Here is a 21,164-nt window from a genome sequence, read left to right as displayed (position 1 = left end):
CCGAAGGGCCTGTTTCCGCGCTGTATCTCTAAATCTGAAAAAAAAATCTAAATCAATACTTGATGTGCGTTGGGTTCACTGCTCCCCGCACCGAACGCTGAGCCCATCGGATGCCTGGCGTATTCATTCACACCTTCACATCTTTAGTCACAAAAAGTATTCAGACACTCCACGACATGGCCCAGGGATTGGTGTACTCCCTCCGCTGCTATCCTTTAGATGTGGTGATAAACTGAGGCCTTGAACTAATCCCTCGGTGGAACTGCTGCCTCACAGCACCAGAGACCCAGGTTTGATCCTGACTATGGGTGCTTGTCTGTACGGAGTTTGTACGTTCTCCCCGTGACCTGCGTGGGTTTTCTCCAGGAGCTCCGGTTTCCTCCCACACTCCAAAGACGTATAGATTTGTAGGCTAATTGGCTTGTTGGGGGGGGGGGGGGGGGGGGGGAGGGGAGGGTATAATTGTAAATTGACCCTCGTGTGTGTAGGATAGTGTTAGTGTACGGGGATTGCTGGTCGGCGCGGACTCGGTGGGCCGAAGGGCCTGTTTCCGCGCTGTATCTCTAAACTAAACTAATCTAAATTAAACTAAACCTCGGGTTTAGATAGATCTGGCTCTGCGTTCCTCATCTCCACAGCTGTGGGATCATAGCATCATAACCGATGCTATTTCTACACGCGGCAAGGCAAGAATAGTTTTTCTTTATCATCACTAAATGTAATTAACCGATCCTTATAGCATTTGCTATTTGTGGGAGTATGCATACACTACAATGGCGACATGACTTTGGAAAGTTAATTGCCTGTAATGCATATTAAACACATTGAGTTAGTGAAAGATTCCATCTAAATCCAGGATCTATCTATTTCTCTATCTGTGTCTATCTAGTTGTTGTCAGCACCGCTGATTGCCACAGTGGTTTCTATCATGGCAATCTACAGTGGAAGATTCAGACTCTTTTAGTTTAGGTTTGAGATGCAGTGCGTAAACAGGACTTTCGGCCCACCGGGTCCACACCGACCAGCGGTCCCTGTACACTAACGCTATCCTACGCACACTAGGGACAATTTTTATTTTACACCAAAGCCAATTGGCCTGCAAACCTGTACGTCTTTGGAGTGTGGGAGGAAACTGAAGATCTTGGAGAAATCCAAAGTGGTCACAGGGGGAACGTACAAACTTCCGTACAGACAGCACCCGTAGTCTGGATCGAACCCGGGTCTCGGGCGCTGTAAGCGCTGTAAGGCAGCAACTCTACTGCTGCGCCACCGTGCCGCCCTTAAACCGCGCCACCGTGCCACTCTTCTCGAACCCTATTAACTTGCTACAGCCTGCAAAGGGGGGACCATGGAAGACATGCTGCTGGGAGCCACTCAAAGTGGTTGAAGGCACGTGTGGAGATGGCTAGTTATTGGAGTGATCAATGAAACCTAACGGAGGCTTTCCTGGCAGGCTGACTCTGATCGACGAGCTCAATGTGCAAGGCTTGGTGGTCTAGGTGGAGATTAGAGGTCAGCATCTGGGTGCCACCAGGACTCAGAACCGATGATTAGTTTTCTAAAGACAAACTCTAAAGTGCTGGAGTAACTCAGTAACCCAACGGGTCAGACAGCATCTCTGGAGAAAAGAATGGGTGACGTTTTGTGTTGGGACCCTTCTTCAGACTGAAAGTAGAGTGTGCGGAGGGGGACCTGGTGACGAGCTGGAGGCGAGAAAAGCCCAGGAATAGACAATAGACAATAGGTGCAGGTGGAGGCCATTCGGCCCTTCGAGCCAGCACCACCATTCAATGTGATCATGGCTGATCATTCTCAATCAGTACCCAGTTCCTGCCTTCTCCCCATACCCCCTGACTCCGCTATCCTTAAGAGCTCTATCTAGCTCTCTCTTGAATGCGTTCAGAGAACTGGCCTCCACTGCCTTCTGAGGCAGAGAATACCACAGATTCACAACTCTCTGACTGAAAAAGATTTTCCTCATCTCCTTCTAAATGGCCTACCCGTTATTCTTAAACTGTGGCCCCTGGTTCTGGACTCCCCCAACATTGGGAACATGTTTCCTGCCTCTAACGTGTCCAACCCCTTAATAATCTTATATGTTTCGATAAGATCCCCTCTCATCCTTCTAAATTCCAGTATATACAAGCCGAGCCGCTCCAGTCTTTCAACATATGACAGTCCCGCGATTCCGGGAATTAACCTAGTAAACCTACGCTGCACGCCCTCAATAGCAAGAATATCCTTCCTCAAATTTGGAGACCAAAACTGCACACAGTACTCCAGGTGCGGTCTCACTAGGGCCCTGTACAAGGCCGGCCACGAAGAATCTCAGATAGGGCGGTGTGGGTCGGAAGGAACTGCGGATGCAGATGCTGGAGCAACTCAGCGGGACAGGCAGCATCTCTGGAGAAAAGCAATAGGTGTCGTTTCGGGTCGAGACCCTTCTTCAGACTGAGAGTCAGGGGAAAGGGGAACAAGAGATATCGATGGTGATGTAGACAGATATAAGGTCAGCTTATTGTCACGTGTACCAATTACGGTACAGTGAAACTCGAATATATGTAGAAGAAATGAATGAACGCTATTGCAAAAAAGTAACAATGATAAAGGAGGCAGGCCATTGTTCGCAGTTTGCTAGATGAGAATGAGTACAGACTATGAGACTCAACAAGACAACCTTGAAGCTGGTACGACGGGTGGGGGAGGGACGGACGGAGAGGGGATGCAAGGGTTACTTAAAGTTAGAGAAGTCAATGTTCATACCGCTGGGGTGTAAGCTGCCCAAGCGAAATATGAGGTGCTGTTCCTCCAATTTACGTTTGGCCTCGCTCTGACAATGGAGGAGGCCCGGGACAGAAAGGTCAGTGTGGGAATGGGAAGGAGAAACTTGTTCAAGGTGTGTACCCTTAATCATCAGCATGACCAAATGTAGACTGGGCAATCGTTTCGCTGAACACCTTCGCTCAGTCTGCCTGGACCCGCCTGATCTCCTGGTTGCCAAACGCTTTAGTTCCCCTTCCCATTCCCACCATCTCTACTTATGCCTACCTCTACCCAGTGCCTGGTCAACTGCCGGTTGCTGAATCTGTGTCATTGTTAAATCTGGACTCGGATGATTCCCCGTACTTCCTGCGATCCCACTTTTGGTTTTCTTTTGTAGAAACAAGGAACTTCGGATCCTGGTTTACCAAGGAAAATCTCAAAATGCTGGAGGAACTCAAAGATAGACTCAAAGTGCTGGAGTAATTTAGCGGGTCAGGCAGCATCTCTGGAGAAAAAGGATTGTTGATATTTCAAGTTGGAGCCCTTCTTCAGACTCAGACGGTTCCGACCTGAAACATCACCCATCTTTTTCCCCAGAGACGCTGCCTGACCTACGGAGTTACTCCAGTAAAATGTGTCGAACTCCGGGATAAACCAGCAAAAATGTGAATGTGGATAGTGTTCAGATTATAATCAGGTTAGCCCTCTTGTCATGAAGTGGTGAAGCAGGCTTGAGGGACTGAGGGATTGATACATTTGTTTTTATCATATCATGTGTTACAGTTTCATCACTTTTACTTTCAGTAACACACGAAAAGACATGAAAAATTATGTCAAAATCCACTGAGCGCAATCTTTAATGACAAACACGTGATGGCAAAAATTGCACCAGAGAATGGCATCTCCTCACTCTGGAGATCCTTCTTCTACTACGTAGAGTTCTACACTGATGTCGGCAGCAGATTCCCACCTGTAAACAATAGACAATAGACAATAGGTGCAGGAGGAGGCCATTCGGCCCTTCGAGCCAGCACCGCCATTCAATGTGATCATGGCTGATTATTCTCAATCAGTACCCCGTTCCTGCCTTCTCCCCATACCCCTTGACTCCGCTAACCTTAAGAGCTCTATCTAGCTCTCTTGAATGCATTCAGAGACTTGGCCTCCACTGCCTTCTGAGGCAGAGAATTCCACAGATTCACAACTCTCTGACTGAAAAGGTGTTTCCTTATCTCAGTTCTAAATGGCCTACCCCTTGTTCTTAAACTGTGGCCCCTGGTTCTGGGCTCCCCCGACATTGGGAACATGTTTCCTGCCTCTAACGTGTCCAACCCCTTAATAATCTTATACGTTTCGATAAGATCCCCTCTCATCCTTCTAAATTCCAGTGTATACAAGCCTAGTCGCTCCAGCCTTTCAACATATGACAGTCCCGCCATTCCTGTAAAGTCATTCATTGGGGATCAAAACTGTTTGGTCATGGATTTTTCGGGCCAGTTTCTCATCTATCAAGCCCCTACATTTTCTGCCTTTCTCTATTGTCACTTCATTGGCTCTCTTCCCTTCTATTTTTCTTTCCTCACACGACCGTCAGATCTTGCCAGCAACGGTTGCTTTAATATTCAGCTGCTGACTAAGGCAATTTTATCCGCGGCTCTCAATTCAATTACCGCCATGGCGATGTAAAATTATGGAAATGTATGGTAATGAGCGCGATTAATATTCATGCATTAATACGACGCTCCAACCAGTAAAGGTAGATGGCATCTTATATTTGGTGCCAAGGAAACCTGGGCATGTGCGGACGTGAGATTACAACAGGGCGTGGACCTTTTGTACATCAAAGGTGCCGATCGCATTAACTGTTGGCTTGCAAGCTTGCACATAGGAACAAAAGTGCTTAATACTATTATGCTCGGACATGGTTGACCTGGTTCCCCCAACTCCCCTCGTTGGCTTTTGTTCCTTGTCACTCGATGGTCCATCGACCGAAAACCTTTACACTCTCAATGTCTGTGGGTTCTACTGCGTAAACGTGGAGCTTCGCTTCACCTTTGGGGCGCAGGGTGACAGGACAGTCGGGGGTTCATGGTGGCGCAGCGGTAGAGTCACTGCCTTACAGCGCCAGAGAGCCGGGTTAGATCCTGACTACGGGTTCTGTCTCTATGGAGCTTGCACGTTCTCCCCCGTACGTGACCTGTGTGGGTTTTCTCCGGGTGCACCTGGTTTCCTCCCACACTCCAAAGACGTACAGGTTTGCAGGTCATTTGGCTTGGTATAATTGTAAATTGTCCCTAGTGTATGTGGGATAGTATTAGTGCACGGGAATCACTAGTCGGCGTGGACTCGGTTGGCCGAAGGGCCTGTTTCCGCGCTGTGTTTCTAAGCTAAACTAAACTAAGCTTCGGAAATCAACGTGCCGAGGATATGAAAAGCCAGATTCAATCACAAGTTCTTCCTTCTCATAAGATGAGATGAGGGGGTGATCGTTTAGAAGTGTACAAATTCATGCGAGGAATAAATGCACAGATTCTCTTGCCCAGAGAAGGGGAGTCCAGAACTAGAGGGCGTAGGTTTACGGTGAGGAGCAGGGAAGATTTAATTGGACCCTGAGGGCACACAGAGGGTGGTGGGTGTATGGAACGAGCTGCCGGAGGAGGTACAGTAGTTGAGGCGGGTACTATCGCAACATTTAAGAAACATTTAGACAGGTGCATGGATAGGACAGGTTTAGAGGGATGCAGTATGTGTCAAACGCAGGCAAGTGGAATGATTGTGGATGGGACATGTTGGTCGGCGTGGGCAAGTTGAGCTGAAGGGCATGTTTCCAAGCTGTGTGACTCTGTGACTCTAAGAAATGGTATCTGAACTGAAATAATGGAGATCCATAGACACATCAACGGCAGACAGTATTTTCAAAGGAAGGTCATTCAAATATAGCCTCTTAACTCTACCGCCGACTGAGGCAATTTTTGTTCCATTGCATTGAAATCTAATTCTGCTGTGCCAACAGAAAATTATGGAAATTTATTGTAATGAGCATCATTAATATTCACTTATTAACATGACACATCAGCCTGCAAAGACAGAGGGTGTTGTATTTGCGGACAGACACAAAAACCTGGAGTCACTCAGCGGGACAGGCAGCATCTCTGGAGAGAAGGAATGGGTGACGTTTCAGGTCAAGACCCTTCTTCAGGCTGGTTAACTTGGGCTGCTGCCGATACAGAACCTTAACACTACAAACACAGCCATCTTACTTTGGCCTTTGGTCTTGGTACGGCCTAGGGTGATGTAAGGTGGTATGGTGTGGTGCAGGAAGGAACTGCAGATACTGCTTTACACTGAAGATAGGCACAAATTGCTGGAGTGACTCTCTGGATAGAAGGAAGGGGCTAACGTTTTGGGTGGAGACCCTCCTTCAGACTGAGATTCAGGGGAGAGGGAGACACAGAGATAAGGAAGTGTAAGGTGTGAAAATAGGAGACATCAAAAGAGATGGTGAGGTTCAAGGAACATGTCAAATGGACCATTGTTAGCTAGGAGAATGTGACAGAGATAAAATGTACTCAGGGGGGCAGTCAGACTGGTCGGAGAACTTAGAAGGGGGAGGGATGGAGAGAGAGGGAAAGCAAGGGTTACTTGAAGTTAGAGAAGTCAATGTTCTTAATGTTCTCAATGTCTGAAGAAGGGTCTCGACCCGAAACGTCACCCATTCCTTCTCTCTCGAGATGCTGCCTGACCTGCTGAGTTACTCCAGCATTTTGTGAATAAATCAATGTTCTTACTGCTGGGGTGTAAGTTGCCCTAGCAAAATATGAGATGTGGTATTGGTATGGCACGGTGCTTGATTTGGCACGTGTACCGAAGTACGGTGAAATTCATTCTTGTGTACAGTTCAGTGCAAGTGTCACTGTACATAAGTCCTTAGATACGGTTAAAAAGTAGGAAGGGTCTCGACCCCGAAACGTCACCCATTCCTTCTGTCCAGAGATGCTGCCTGTCTCGCTGGGTTACTCCAGCATTTTGTGTCCATACTTAGATACGAAGCTGTAGGAACGCACGAGTTCTCATGTTAAGGGTTAAGCTGGCAAAATGCCCTTCCTTGAGAGAAGACGCATTGTTTCTTCAGCTTTAGATCCAACTCCTTAGATTGCAATCAGAAGCAATGGGAGCCAATGAGGTGGAGCTGATAGGCAGTCAGGAGAATAAAAGGCTCATAGGCATTACATGGGGCCAGTGCTCAATCAAGATCAGATTCCCTCATCCAGTTATAATGGGAAAGGAGTTTCACTTAAAAAGGTTTTTTTGTCTCCCTGATTGTACGGTGGAGACAGGGTAATGGTGGTGCGGATGTACTTTTCACTGTCTTCAGGAGGATTCCTAGTCTCCCAGAGATTTGGAAAGGGCCATCAGGTGTGAGGTGGTCTCGGGGCTGCTGTACTTGGCGCAAGTGTGGCCCGTCCCTCCCTCCTACGCCACGGGAATTACCCGGGCCGTCTTCCGCTTCATCTGGGGGTCGAGGATGGACCGGGTGTGACGAGCCACAATGCACAAGTCGGCAGACAACGGGGGTAAAAGCGTGCCCAACGTCGCCCTCATCCTGATGGCCACCTTCGTGTGTGGCTGCATCAGGCGGAGCGTAGAGCCAAGGCACGTGGGCGTCCCCGGTGTTGCGAAGGATGGGCCTGGCACAGATGCCACGCAATGTGCCAGTCAGTTGGACATTGCCGAACCATCTGTCGCTCGTGGAAAGGTTCTTCCGGACCAACACCTTTGACCACAAGTCCATCGGGCAGTGGTCAGCACGGAACGTCCTGCAGGCACTGCAGGGGAATGACTCCATGGATCCTGTGGCGTGGTTCCCAGAGCAGACTGCCCAGCTTGTCTGGCAAAATGCCTCATCGCCAGAACTCACCAACAAGCACCAAGACCTGGCTTGGCTGGCGGTGAGGGGAGCCCTCCCAGTCAGATCCTTCCTGCACCGCCGGAACCTCACTACCAGTGCACGCTGCCCTCGGGACGGCTGCTACGGAGAGGAGATGATTGCCCACCTCTTCACAGAGTGTGGATTTGCCAAGAGAGTCTGGAGAGGTTTGCAGGGGTCCCTGTCACCATTTATCCCGAGCAGCTCCGTCACAGAGGACTCTGTGATCTACGGACTGTTCCCAGGGACGCGTTCAGAGACATCGAGTGCTGCTGGAAGGTCATCAACTCGGTGAAAGACGCTCTTTGGTCTGCCCGAGCTTTGTTGACCTCCCAGCGGAGCGAGCTGTCCGTCGGGGAATGTTGCCGACTGGGCCCGCTGCAGCCTGCAGGAGTACGTGCTGAGGGACGCACTGAAGCTTGGTGCAGCCAACGCCAAAGCTCTGTGGGGGACGACCACAGTCTAGGGTCCTTCCGCTGCTGGACATGGGGGGCAGGGATTCTGTGTAAAATTGGAAATGAATAGTTGCATTGAATGTGTAACCTCCGGAAATGTCGGATGGAGTTGTTGAAAAGAAGATGTTTTGTAAATATTTATTACTTGAATAAAGTATTTTTTGATATTAAAAAAAAGGGTTCTTCTGACCCTATGTGCATGGTTTGGCCAGGTTTGGAGGGATATGGACCAAATGCGGGCAGGTGGGACTAGTGTAGCTGGGACATGTTGGCCAGCGTGGGCAAGTTGGGCCGAAGGGCCTGTTTCTACGCTGTATCGCTGTATGTGCCTAAACTAAATGGAACAATTGATGAGTTTTCCTTCTCCATATCCACCATTGTTTCCCTCTGAAGCAGAGTCTGGACCCAAAACCTCACCTCCTCCTTTTCTCCAGAGATGCTGCCTGAGCCGCTGAGTTACTCCAGCTTTCTGTGTCTATTATTCCCTTGGCCATTTCCCTTGGCCAAGTGTCTGTGACTCAGGGGTGGTGAATGGCAATGCTTCGTTCGACGGCCAGGTAGCCACGCGGGGCGATCGGGATCGGTTGGTGCGTCTTGGACCAAACTCCCTCCCTTGCTCCCACATCCCACGTCAAGGACCGCTGCCACTCGATCCTAGCGGCGGTCAGCGGGCGGCACGGTGGCGCAGCAGTAGATTTGCTGCCTCACGGCGCCAGAGACCCGGGTTCAATCCTGACTGCAGATGCTGTCCGTACGGAGTTTGCACGTTCTCCCCGTGACCTGCGTGGTTTTTCTCCAGTTGCTCCGCTTTCCTCCACAGACGTGCAGGTTTACGGTTTAATTGGCTTCTGTAAATTGTTCCTAGTGTGTAGGATGTGAAACTAGGATGACATAGAACTAGTGGACGATGATTGTTGGTCGGCGTGGAGTCAGTGGGCCAAAGGGGCTGTTTCCACGTTGTATAAACTAACCTAAACTAAACTAAACTAGACTAAACGATTTATTCACAAAATGCTGGAGTAACTCAGCAGGTCAGGCAGCATCTCGGGAGAGAAGGAATGGGTGACGTTTTGGGTCGAGACTCTTCTTCAGACTGATGTCAGGGGGGCGGGACAAAGGAAGGATATAGGTGGAGACAGGAAGATAGAGGGAGATCTGGGAAGGAGGAGGGGAAGGGAGGGACAGAGGAGCTATCTAAAGTTGGAGAAGTCGACGTTCATACCACCGGGCTGCAAACTGCCCAGGCGAGGTGCTGTTCCTCCAATTTCCGGTGGGCCTCACTATGGCACTGGAGGAGGCCCATGACAGAAAGGTCAGACTGGGAATGGGAGGGGGAGTTAAAGTGCTCGGCCACCGGGAGATCAGTTTTGTTAATGCGGACTGAGCGCAGGTGTTGAGCGAAGCGATCGCCGAGCCTGCGCTTGGTTTCGCCGATGTAAATAAGTTGACATCTAGAGCAGCGGATGCAATAGATGAGGTTGGAGGAGGTGCAGGTGAACCTTTGTCTCACCTGGAAAGACTCAAAATGCTGGAGTAACTCAGCAGGTCGGGCAGCATCTCGGGAGAGAAGGAATGGGTGACCCTTCTTCAGACTTAAACTAAACGACCTGCATCAATCACCCAACTGCATCTCTCTCTCTCTCCCCCACCCTGGCCCATCTGCCTTTTGGTTTCTTTAGTCTGCGTCTGTCTATCACCCACCTGCCCCTCTCTCCCAGACCCACCCCTCCCTCTCACCGACCTACGTCCGTCTACCTGCCCCTCATCCTTCACCTTTCCTCGCTCCACCAGTTATAGTTGTAGAGTCGTACAGCTTTGAAACAGACACCTCAGCACCACTTGCCCACGCCGACCAAGATACCTCATCTGCACCAGTCCCACTTCCAACATTTTGTGTCTGTCTTGTGCATCAACCAGCATCTGCAGTTCCTTTCTATTACATGAAAGAAAAGACCATACTGCGCATGAATATAATCAAGCTGTCCACAGTGCACAGACAAAGGGAACAACATTTAGTGCAAGATATAACATTGAAGTCCAATAATGTCCCCGATTAAAGATAGTTCAAAAGTCTCCAATGGGGTAGGTGGGAGGTCAGGGCCGCACTCTGGCTGATGTGAGGACCGTTCTGTTAAATAATAAATACTCTCCAGGGCTCCTTTGACCCTCTCTGCATGGGCATTGTAAGTCTGTCCGAGAGTGGGCCTGAATCTAACATCTCATCTGAAAGGCAGCATGCCCGACTTTGCAGCAATCCCACAGCGTTGCATGGGAATCATCAGGCCAGACTTTGTGCTCAAGTCCCTGGGGCAATCGTGCAACTCAGACGTGGGAATGCGATTCCCCAAAGCTAAGGCAGCTCTTGCAGCTGAACCCTGCAGCCTCTGTGTCAATAGACAATAGACAATAGGCGCAGGAGGAGGCCATTCGGCCCTTCGGTGCGGTTGCCCCGGCATCAGCGGGTGGTTGAAGTGCAGTACCCGAGGCCAGCCCAACAACGAGAAGTCATTGAAAGGCCGCGTGGGTGAAGCAGAAGAAGGCAGCCTGCAAGCCAACGATTGCTGCAAAGTGCTGGAGTAACTCAGCGGGTCAGGCAGCACTTATGGGGAACATGGGTAGGTGACGATTGGGGACGGGACTTTTCCTCAGTAGGTCTTCTTCAAGGGTTCCGATCCGCAACACCACCTATCTATGTTCTGCCGATATGCTGCCTGACCCGGCTCCCAAGGGTCGGGCCATACCACTACCGACCCCTCGGCACGGAAATGGACCAGTCCAGGGGGGCGGTCCGGTACTACATAAATAAAGGCAAGGAGCCGGGTATTTTGGGGGCGTTATGGTTTATTACACGGTTATCAGACGGGTCGAGTCTGCCGGAATGGCTTCGCGCCCAAAACCTTGTCCTTATATATGTAGTACCGGACCGCCCCCCTGGACTGGTCCATTTCTGTGCCGAGGGGTCGGTAGTGGTATGGCCCGACACTTGGGAGCCGTCACAAGTTCCTTGTTTCCACATCACAAAGAGTGAACTGGGCTTCCCCTTTCCTTGTTGCTCCTCTTCTCCCTGTGTGTCATTCACAAGATGGCGTATGGCTTGCAATTCCATCATTGATGACCCAACATTAGTGCCCTTGAATTTGAAAAGCCAGCCACCCACTGACAGGTCTGGAGACACTTATGGGGTAAGGACAGCAGAACGTCCACCCTGACGATCATCCATGAGCCCAATGACACAGAACAATCTGGCCAGTTCTCACTTTCTGCTGAACACGAAGTGGTGGAGAAACTCAGCGGGTCAGGCAGCACCTCTGGAGGACATGGATAGGCGACGTTTCGGGTCATCATCCTTCTTCAAACTCTCCTTCTTCTGTCGTATGTCTTTTAGACCCGGCAGCTCCGTTGAGGCGAGCCAGACCAACGTGTCATCCATCGTCCAGGTCAATCAGACCTCGTTCGCCATTCGGTGGCCGGTATTTGGGGCAACTGGTGACTGTGTGTTCCACTGTCTGTGTTGGGTCCCCACACTCGCAGAAGGCACTGTCCACGAGACCCCACCTCTTCATCGCCACTCCATGTGGAATTCATTGCCACGGGCCGCTGTGGAGGCTAATCATTGGGTGTTTTTATGGCGGAGATTGACAGTTTTTTGATTAGTACGGGTGTCAGGGGTTATGGGGAGAAGGCTGGAGAATGGGATTGAGAGGGAAAGATAGATCGGTTTTCACACAGAGAGTGGTGAATCTGTGGAATTCTCCGCCACAGAAGGTAGTTGAGGCCAGTTCATTGGCTATATTTAAGAGGGAGTTAGATGTGGCCCTTGTGGCTAAAGGGATCAGGGATTATGGAGAGAAGGCAGGTACAGGATACTGAGTTGGATGACCAGCCATGATCATATTGAATGGCGGTGCGTACAGGCTCGAAGGGCCGAATGGCCTACTCCTGCACCTATTTTCTCTATTTCCATAGCGTCCCACCCCTGTCCTCAAGCAATAGACAATAGACAATAGACAATAGACAATAGACAATAGACAATAGACAATAGATTGAGGGTTGTCCACTGCTTTCGGGGCAGGTCCTGGCCAGGGATGTCCATGGGTTCACCAATGTAGCGGTGTAGCCTAGATGGTTCCGCTGACTTCCACTGGTCTCTCCATCTCGTCTTGACCCCAGGCGGCCTTGGAAGTGTCAGCCGGTGTTGCACAGAGCAGCTCGTGGGCTTGCATGGCAAAGGGGCGAAGCCGTGACTTGAGGCCCACATGTCGTGGTGGTCTCTGTGACGATCTGATGGAGAAGGTCGTGTCCGTGTAGAAATGACACGGTGTGTCCTTGTAGAAATGAACTGCAGAGGCTGGTACATACCGAAGATAGACACAAGGTGCAGCATTAATTCAGTGGGTCAGGCAGCATCTCTGGAGAGAAACGGATAGGTGACGTTTCAGGTCAGGACCCGACTTCAGACTGAAAGTACAGGGGGAGGGAACTGGAGGTAAGAAAAGGCAGCCGTGGTGATTTGTTGACGTCTGGTGCCTTGTCATTCCTGGCTTCAAGCTGAGGAATCTCTGGATTTTATTTATTGGCGTCCAATGCATACATCCCCAATGCATATCAATCCACACACTGTGAATAGTTACCATTAAAGAAAGTTCTTTAATGGTTTGCAACACAGTTGGATGCAGAATCTATTACTGAGTACATTAAGACTGATGCTCGTAATAAACTGCAATTTAATTTGTATGCTAATCTCTTTCCTATGACTGTGGCAAAATTAACTTGCATGCAAAAATAATGCGACTTGCATTGCTTGACGGCAGCTTTGAAAGATGATCCATGTTATAACGACGCATTTCTGTGGGAAAGGAAGGGGTAACAGTTCTGAAAGGTTTTGATTTTGGAGAGCTAATTTTGTTAGACGGTGATTATTAAATCCAGCAATTAATCCAGGAGGGGCGTAACATCATAAGTGATAGGAGTAGAATTAGGCCATTCGGCCCATCAAGTCTACTCCATCATTCAATCATGGCTGATCTATCTCTCCCCATTCTCCTGCTTTAGACAATAGACAATAGACAATAGACAATAGGTGCAGGAGTAGGCCATTCAGCCCTTCGAGCCAGCACCGCCATTCAATGCGATCATGGCTGATCACTCTCAATCAGTACCCCGTTCCTGCCTTCTCCCCATACCCCCTCACTCCGCTATCTTTAAGAGCTCTATCCAGCTCTCTCTTGAAAGCATCCAACGAACTGGCCTCCACTGCCTTCTGAGGCAGAGAATTCCACACCTTCACCACTCTCTGACTGAAAAAGTTCTTCCTCATCTCCCCATAACCCTCGACACCCGTACTAATCAAGAATCTATCTATCTCTGCCTTAAATATCTATCCACTGACGGCCTCCACAGCCTTCTGTGGCCAAAGAATTCCACAGATTCACCGCCCTCTGACTAAAGAAACTCCTCCTCATCCCCTTCCTAAAAGAACGCCCTTTAATTCTGAGGCTGTGACCTCTAGTCCTCGACTCTCCCATTAGTGGAAACATCCTCTCCACATCTACTCTATCCGAGCATTTCACTATTTGTTACATTTCAATGAGGCCCCCCCCCCCCCCCTACCCCTGTCATTCTTCTAAACTCCAGCGAGTGCAGGCCCAGTGCTGACAAACGCTCATCGTAGGTTAACCCACTCAGTCCTGGGTGAAACGGTAGACAGTGGGGATCTCACAAACACCAGGAGCCATTGAGGTGAGTGGTTGTGTTACTGGGGAAGGAGGAAGGCAGGAACAGACTGCCTCTCGCTCCCTCTAGGCCAGATCCCCTTCCCCTCTCAACCTGGTGGCATCTGGCCAGAGGTTTCGCTAGGAATAGGTGACTCGGGAAATGTATTTCAGTTGGCCTGATATTGAGAATTATCTGCGACATTTTATCAGGGCATAACCCACAACAGCATCTCATACTTAGCTTGGGCAGCCTACAACCTTTACAGCTTTACAATAGATAGATTCTTGATTAGTACGGGCGTCAGGGGTCATGGGGAGAAGGCAGGAGAATGGGGTTTGGATGGAGAGATAGATCAGCCATAGAATTGACTTGATGGACCAAATGGCCTCATTCTGCTCCCAGCACTTATGACCTTGTGAACTTATGAATTTATGAACCTAGCAGTACGAATATTGATTTCTCTAATTTCAAGTTATCCTTGCATCGCCTCTATCTCTGCCCCCCCCCCCCCCCCCCAGCCTAGTCATCCTGCTAGTTCCGCTGTTTGCATCCATATCGTTATCACCTCTTCCATTGCCAGCAATGGACCATTGTGGGCTCCACCTTTCCTTGGTCGTCGGTGCCGGCTCCGAGTTGTTCTGAACCTTTCCATGTCTCGTTGCCCTCTACCCCGCACTCTCAGTCCGAAGCAGGGTCTTGACCCGAAACGTCACCTATTCCTTTTCTCCGGAGATGCTGCCTGACCCATTGCGATACTCCAGCATTTTGTGTCCATCTTCAGCATCTGCGGTTCCTTCCTACACAATTGCCTTATCCATTAGTAGCAGACCTTGCTGGGTCAGGAGGGAGGAAGGGTGAGGGACTGTGCAACACTCCCCCGGAAAGCCCTCCCTCCTCTCCAACAGGCACTGTGCAAGTCACGAGCTGTGGAAGGTTTCCAACTGAGCCGAAATGTATTATTTCACACGCTTATCCTATTACCAAGTTGTTCCGCAGTTAGTGAAGCCTTAATGATGCATTGCTGGTCTTGGCAGGTTCACACTCAGGCACTGGGAGAGTTGTTCATTCATTCACGTTGTCGTTTGGCCAGTTTCATTCACCGACCCTCCTCCACCCCTTCACTGGGCCCATTTCCACACACGATTCAACGAGTGCTTTAAAAGGAAAAGAGCAGGCGAGAAAGGTGCGGTCCCAGAGTCACAGAGATTGGTTTAGTTTAGAGACACAGTGTGGAAACAGGCCCTTCCATCCACCGTCCACCGACTACCCTTTTTCCCTTCTGTATCTTAGTTTAGTTTAGTTTAGAGAAACAGCACGGAAACGGGCCCTTCGGCCCACCGGGTCCGTGCCGACCAGCGATCCCCACACACAACACTATCCTACACACACTAGGGACAATTTACACGTACCGAGCCATTTAACCTGCACGCCTGCACGTCTTTGGAGTGTGGGAGGAAAGAGAAGATGGTGGAGGAAACCCACGCGGTCACGGGGAGAAGGTACAATGTCTGTACAGACAGTACCCGCAGTCAGGATCGAACCCGGGCCTCTGGAAACTGCAATCGATGCAAGGCAGCAACTCTACCGCTGTGCCACCGTGCCATCACCCGATCTCTAAACTAAATCTCTGACTTCAACCCACTCTTTCTGCCTTCCGCGATCTTACCCTCCACTGTGCTTCTTGAAAGTCTATTTGACCAAACTCTGGGTCAGTTTCCTAACACGTGTTTTGAGATCAGGTTTTGGTTGATAAAGCTCCTTTGAAGAACCTTGGCAGGGTTTACCGCACTGAAGGCATCCTATTGCCATTGTGTGCAAGAAGGTCTCATTGCTTGGTCCATGCAATTCCACAACTATGTTTAATGTCAAGGTGCGGGGGTGGGTGGAGGGGAAAGGGTTTGCCAGGACCGTGAATCCAGCCTCATTGTCCCCAAGATCGCAGGAAATTGTGGATGTAGCCCAGTCCATCACACAGACCAAACTCCCCACCATTGACTCAATAGACAATAGACAATAGGTGCAGGAGGAGGCCATTCGACCCTTCGAGCCAGCACCGCCATTCAATGTGATCATGGCTGATCATTCTCAATCAGTATCCCGTTCCTGCCTTCTCCCCATACCCCCTGACTCCGCTATCCTTAAGAGCTCTATCCAGCTCTCTCTTGAATGCATTCAGAGAATTGGCCTCCACTGCCTTCTGAGGCAGAGAATTGCACAGATTCACAACTCTCTGACTGAAAAAGCTTTTCCTCATCTCAGTTCTAAATGGCCTACCCCTTATTCTTAATCTGTGGCCCCTTGTTCTGGACTCCCCCAACATTGGGAACATGTTTCCAGCCTCTAACGTGTCCAACCCCTTAATAATCTTATACGTTTCGATAAGATCTCCTCTCCTCTCATCCTTCTAAATTCCAGTGTATACAAGCCTAGTCGCTCCAGTCTTTCAACATATGATAGTCCCGCCATTCCGGGAATTAACCTAGTAAACCTACGCTGCACGCCCTCAATAGCAAGAATATCCTTCCTCAAATTTGGAAACTCCATCTACACCACGCTGCCTCGGGAAAGCAGCCAAACTAATCAAAGACCTTTCCAACTCCAATCATTCCTTTTCACCACTTCCGCTGGGGCTGGGCAGAAGATACAGAAGCTTGAAAGCAAGTACCACCATACTCAGGAACAGTTTCTTCCCCTCTGTCATCATAAGATCCTTCCGGAAGCTAGGGTACTCTCCGATTCAACTCTACCTCATTGTGGACATTGGACTTTGCCGATGGAACTACTGCACTACAATGCTGAGAACTATATTCTGCACTCTGTATATTCCCCTTTGCTCTACCTATTGTACTAGTCTGACTTGATTGTATTTATGTATCGTATGATCTGATTTATAAACACAAAGTGCTGGAGTAACTCATTGGATCAGGCAGCATCTCTGGAGAAAAAGGATGGGTGATGTTTCGGGTCGGGACCCTTCTTTGGACGTTCTTCAGTCTGAAGAAGAGTCCTGACCTGAAACGTCACCCACCCCTTTTTCTCCAGAGATGCTGCGTGACCTGCTGAGTTCCTCCAGCACTTTGTGTCTCTCCCCAGGGGCCTGGAAGCCAGGTGAAGGTGCTCAGACATGGGTTGGCGTGGGCTCTGATGGTTTCCATAGCTGCATCTCCCTTGATCTCACGTCAGCCTGTTTTTCTTTCCAGGTGCACGAGGAAAGATAACTGCAAGCGTTCCACCGAGCTCCGAAGATTCACCTCCGACATCAAGCAGTGCGTCCGCCTCAGCGTGAGGCCCAGCAATATCTCTGTCTCTCAGTACAACGTTGTGGTAAGTGCCTCCACCCCATGCCCTGCTCCGACACTCCGCAAGCTATCAATAACCGGCACTTTCATGTTAGACAATACCCAATAGGTGCAGGAGGAGGCCATTCGGCCCTTCGAGCCAGCACCGCCATTCAATGTGATCATGGCTGATCATTCTCAATCAGTACCCCGTTCCTGCCTTCTCCCCATACCCCCTGACTCCGCTATCCTTAAGAGCTCTATCTAGCTCTCTCTTGAATGCATTCAGAGAATTGGCCTCCACTGCCTTCTGAGGCAGAGAATTCCACAGATTCACAACCCTCGGACTGAAAAGGTTTTTCCTCATCTCCGTTCTAAATGGCCTACCCCTTATTCTTAAACTGTGGCCCCTTGTTCTGGACTCCCCCAACATTGGGAACATGTTCTTTGTTTCCTGACAACAAATATTAAACATTAAAGTCTGTTACAAAATGTAGGGGCGTCAGGGGGTTATGGGGAGAATGCAGCAGAATGGGGTTACGAGGGAAAGGAGGAGAGATAGACCAGCCATGATTGAATGGCGGAGGGCACTTGGTGGGCCGAATGGCCTAGTTCCGCTCCTATCTCTTATAAACTGAAGAAGCAGTGAAATTTGCTGCTACTTTAAGCAAAGAAATGGGCTCCACACATTAGGAAGGATGTTTTAGCATGATTACAGTGCCGACTCACCAGGGACCTGCCTGGTTTGGGATAAAAGGAAGGATGAGAGGAGATCTTATCGAAACGTATAAGATTATTAAGGGGTTGGACACGTTAGAGGCAGGAAACATGTTCCCAATGTTGGGGGAGTCCAGAACAAGGGGCCACGGGGTACTGATTGAGAATGATCAGCCATGATCACATTGAATGGCGGTGCTGGCTCGAAGGGCCGAATGGCCTCCTCCTGCACCTATTGTCTATTGTCTAAAACAAATACACAAACCTGTACTGATGCACTATTTGAAAACACAGCGCACACACGAATAGTATGGGTCCAAGTCCCTAGATAAAGTGGTAAAGAAGGCATATAGCATGCTTGAAGGTAGACACAAAGTGCTGGAATAACTCAGCGGGACAGGCAGCATCTCTGGAGGGAAGAAATGGGTGACGTTTCGGGTCGACACCCTTCTTCAGTCTGAACCCGAAACGTCAGCCATTCCTTCTCTCCAGAGACGCTGCCTGTCCCGCTGAGTTACTCCAGCACTTTGCGTCTATCTTTGATTTAAAGCGGCATCTGCAGTTCCTTCCTTCGCATGCAGTATGCTTGCCGTTATTGATCAGGACTTTGAGTGGAAGGATCAGGAAGCTACAGGACTTTGGTCGGGCTACATTTGGAGTATGATGGGCAGTTCTGGTGATCCCATTACAGGAAGGAAGTGGAAGCTTTGGAGCAGATGCAGAAGAGGTTTACCAGAATGGTGCATGGATCAATAGACAATAGGTGCAGGAGTAGGCCATTCGGTCCTTTGAGCCATTCAATGTGATCATGGCTAATCATGGGAGGTGTTAGCTACAAGCGGAGGTTGGGCAAACTTGGATCGTTTACTCTGGAGCATTGTATGTTAAGGATAGACCTCATGGACATTTCTACCATGATGGGAGGCATGGATAGGGTAGACAGTCAGAACCTTTCTCCCAGGATGGAAGTGTCAAAGACCAGAGGGCATAGCTTTACGTTATTTAACGGAGGGAAAGATAGATCAGCCATGATTGAATGGCGGAGTAGACTCAGTGGACCAAGTGGCTAATTCTGCTACTATGACTTATGAATTATGAAATAGAAACTGGTTACCCCTCGTTGCCAATGGTACCTTTCCGACACAGTTTGGAAGCGATTCTTTTCAGATGTGCGTCCAATGTGTTTCCTCACCATTTGCAGTGATGTGGGTTTGGAACGGATGTTTAGTTTGGTTTAGCTTACGGATACAGCGCGGAAACAGGCCCTTCGGCCCACCAATTCCGCACCGCCCAGCGATCCCCGCACATTAACACCACCCTACATGCACTTGGGACGATTTTTACATTTTAATACCAAGCTCAATGAACCTACAAACCTATTTTACACACACTGGCCCATTCCCAGTCTGACCTTTCTGTCATGGGCCTCCTCCAGTGCCATAGTGAGGCCCACCGGAAATTGGAGGAACAGCACCTCATATTTCGCCTGGGCAGTTTGCAGCCCAGCGGTATGAACATTGACTTCTCCAACTTTAGATAGTTCCTCTGTCCCTCCCGTCCCCTCCTCCTTCCCAGATCTCCCTCTATCTTCCTGTCTCCACCTATATCCTTCCTTTGTCCCGCCCCCCGTGACATCAGTCTGAAGAAGGGTCTCGAACCGAAACGTCACCCATCCCTTCTCTCACGAGATGCTGCCTGACCTGCTGAGTTACTCCAGCATTTTGTGAATAAATACCTTTGATTTGTACCAGCATCTGCAGTTATCTTCTTACACACACTGGGGATAGTTTTCCAAGCCAACTTACCTACCTACATACCTGTACGTCTTTGGAGTGTGGGCGGAAACCGAAGATCTCAGAGAAAACCCACGCAGGTCAAGGGGAGAACGTGCAAACTCCGTACAGACGGCGCCCTGAGTTGGGATCGAACCGGGGTCTCAGGCACTGTCAGGGCTGTAAAGCAGCAACTCTACCGCTGCGCCACGGTGCCGCCCCATGTGGGGCAGGTGGCGATAGAAGTAGAAACAGTGGCTCCCTTTGTCTGTCTACGTTCCTCACCAGAGCCGATCATCAGCCACGGGGAATTTCAGCAGGAAATGGAATAAAAAAAGTGGACAGTGTATTATTTTAAAACATAGGTTATGAAATTACACCTTTCCAGCTTCCATTTGCTGATAAAAAGTGACAGGTTTTGTATTCCAACAGCAAATTATTTCTTAGTGCAGCCTGCCAGCCACACTCGCACGCTCTGAAATGCAATTTGAGGCCTCGGACTCGGACTCGAAGCCCCTCCAACCTCCGGTGGAAATTATAAGTGACAGGCTATTATTTTCAGACCTCAAATTCAAGTCGCATTTCTTTTGTTTTAAATCAGGACAGATAAAAGGTGTGTGCCTGAGGTGTCTGAGGTGAGGTCAGGTTTGGGGGGGAATTTAAGGGACGGGGGGAACAAATAAGAGAGAGCCGTGTACCTGAGAAAATTCACGGGATATTCGTTGGGGCGGGAAGAGAGATGCGATGGCCACAGTCACTTGGAAATAGGCAAGGATTCTCGTTTCGGGATGGTGGAAGGGGGGGGGGGGGAGCTCCATGGAAGAAGTGCGGCACGGTGGCGCAGCTGGTAGAATTGCTGCTTACAGCTCCAGAGACCCAGATCTGATCCTGACCTCGGGTGCTGCTCGTGTGGAGTTTGCGCGTTCCCCTTGTGACCGCGTGGGTTTTCTCCGGGTGCTCCGGTTTCCTGCCGCATCCCAGAGGACCTGCAGGTTTGTAGGTTAATTGGCCCTCTGGAAATTGCCCCTGGTCGATCGAAAGTGGGATAACATAGACCTAGGAGCGGCACGGTGGCGCAGCGGCAGAGTTGCTGCCTCAGAGTTGCGCCAGTGACCCGGGTTCAATCCTCGCTGTGGCTGCTGTCTGTACGGAGTTTGAGCGATTTCTTTGTGACCACATGTGTTTCCTCCCAAACTCCAAAGATGGGCAGCTTTGTGGGCCAATATCCTGGGTCCTTGGCTGCCTCGGTAGATGGTTCTGGTACCGTTACGGTACCGGCCTGTGAGAGGCCGTGACCTGTCTCGGTCCGGCAAAATGGACAACCCAGAAGTCTCTGGAACCAACGGTGCAGGAAAATCAGTGGTGGATCTGCACTCATCGTAGTGCAAATGACACAATGTCTGAAGAAGTCAGGCAGCATCTCAGGAGAGAAGGAATGGGTGACGTTTCGGGTCGAGACGTCTCGACCCGAAACGTCACCCATTCCTTCTCTCCTGAGATGCTGCCTGTCCCGCTGAGTTACTCCAGCATTTTGTGA

The 21,164-nt window shown here is 49.8% G+C and overlaps 1 protein-coding gene across 1 annotated transcript in view; it reads left to right on the top strand.

Moving 5' to 3' along the window:
• plxna4 (plexin A4) overlaps nucleotides 1-21,164 on the top strand; it is a 242,459-nt gene that overhangs the window by 39,340 nt on the left and 181,955 nt on the right. Inside the window, exon 3 of the mRNA XM_078419384.1 lies at nucleotides 17,061-17,184. Within this exon, the coding sequence (XP_078275510.1) occupies nucleotides 17,061-17,184 (124 nt within the window). The remainder of the gene's footprint in view (nucleotides 1-17,060; nucleotides 17,185-21,164) is intronic.

Source organism: Rhinoraja longicauda, chromosome 23, assembly GCF_053455715.1.
Source record: "Rhinoraja longicauda isolate Sanriku21f chromosome 23, sRhiLon1.1, whole genome shotgun sequence".
In the NCBI taxonomy this organism is placed as follows: Eukaryota; Metazoa; Chordata; class Chondrichthyes; order Rajiformes; family Arhynchobatidae; genus Rhinoraja; species Rhinoraja longicauda.
The sequence above is the reverse complement of the archived record's forward strand: the minus strand, read 5'-3'. Positions and strand labels throughout refer to the sequence as shown.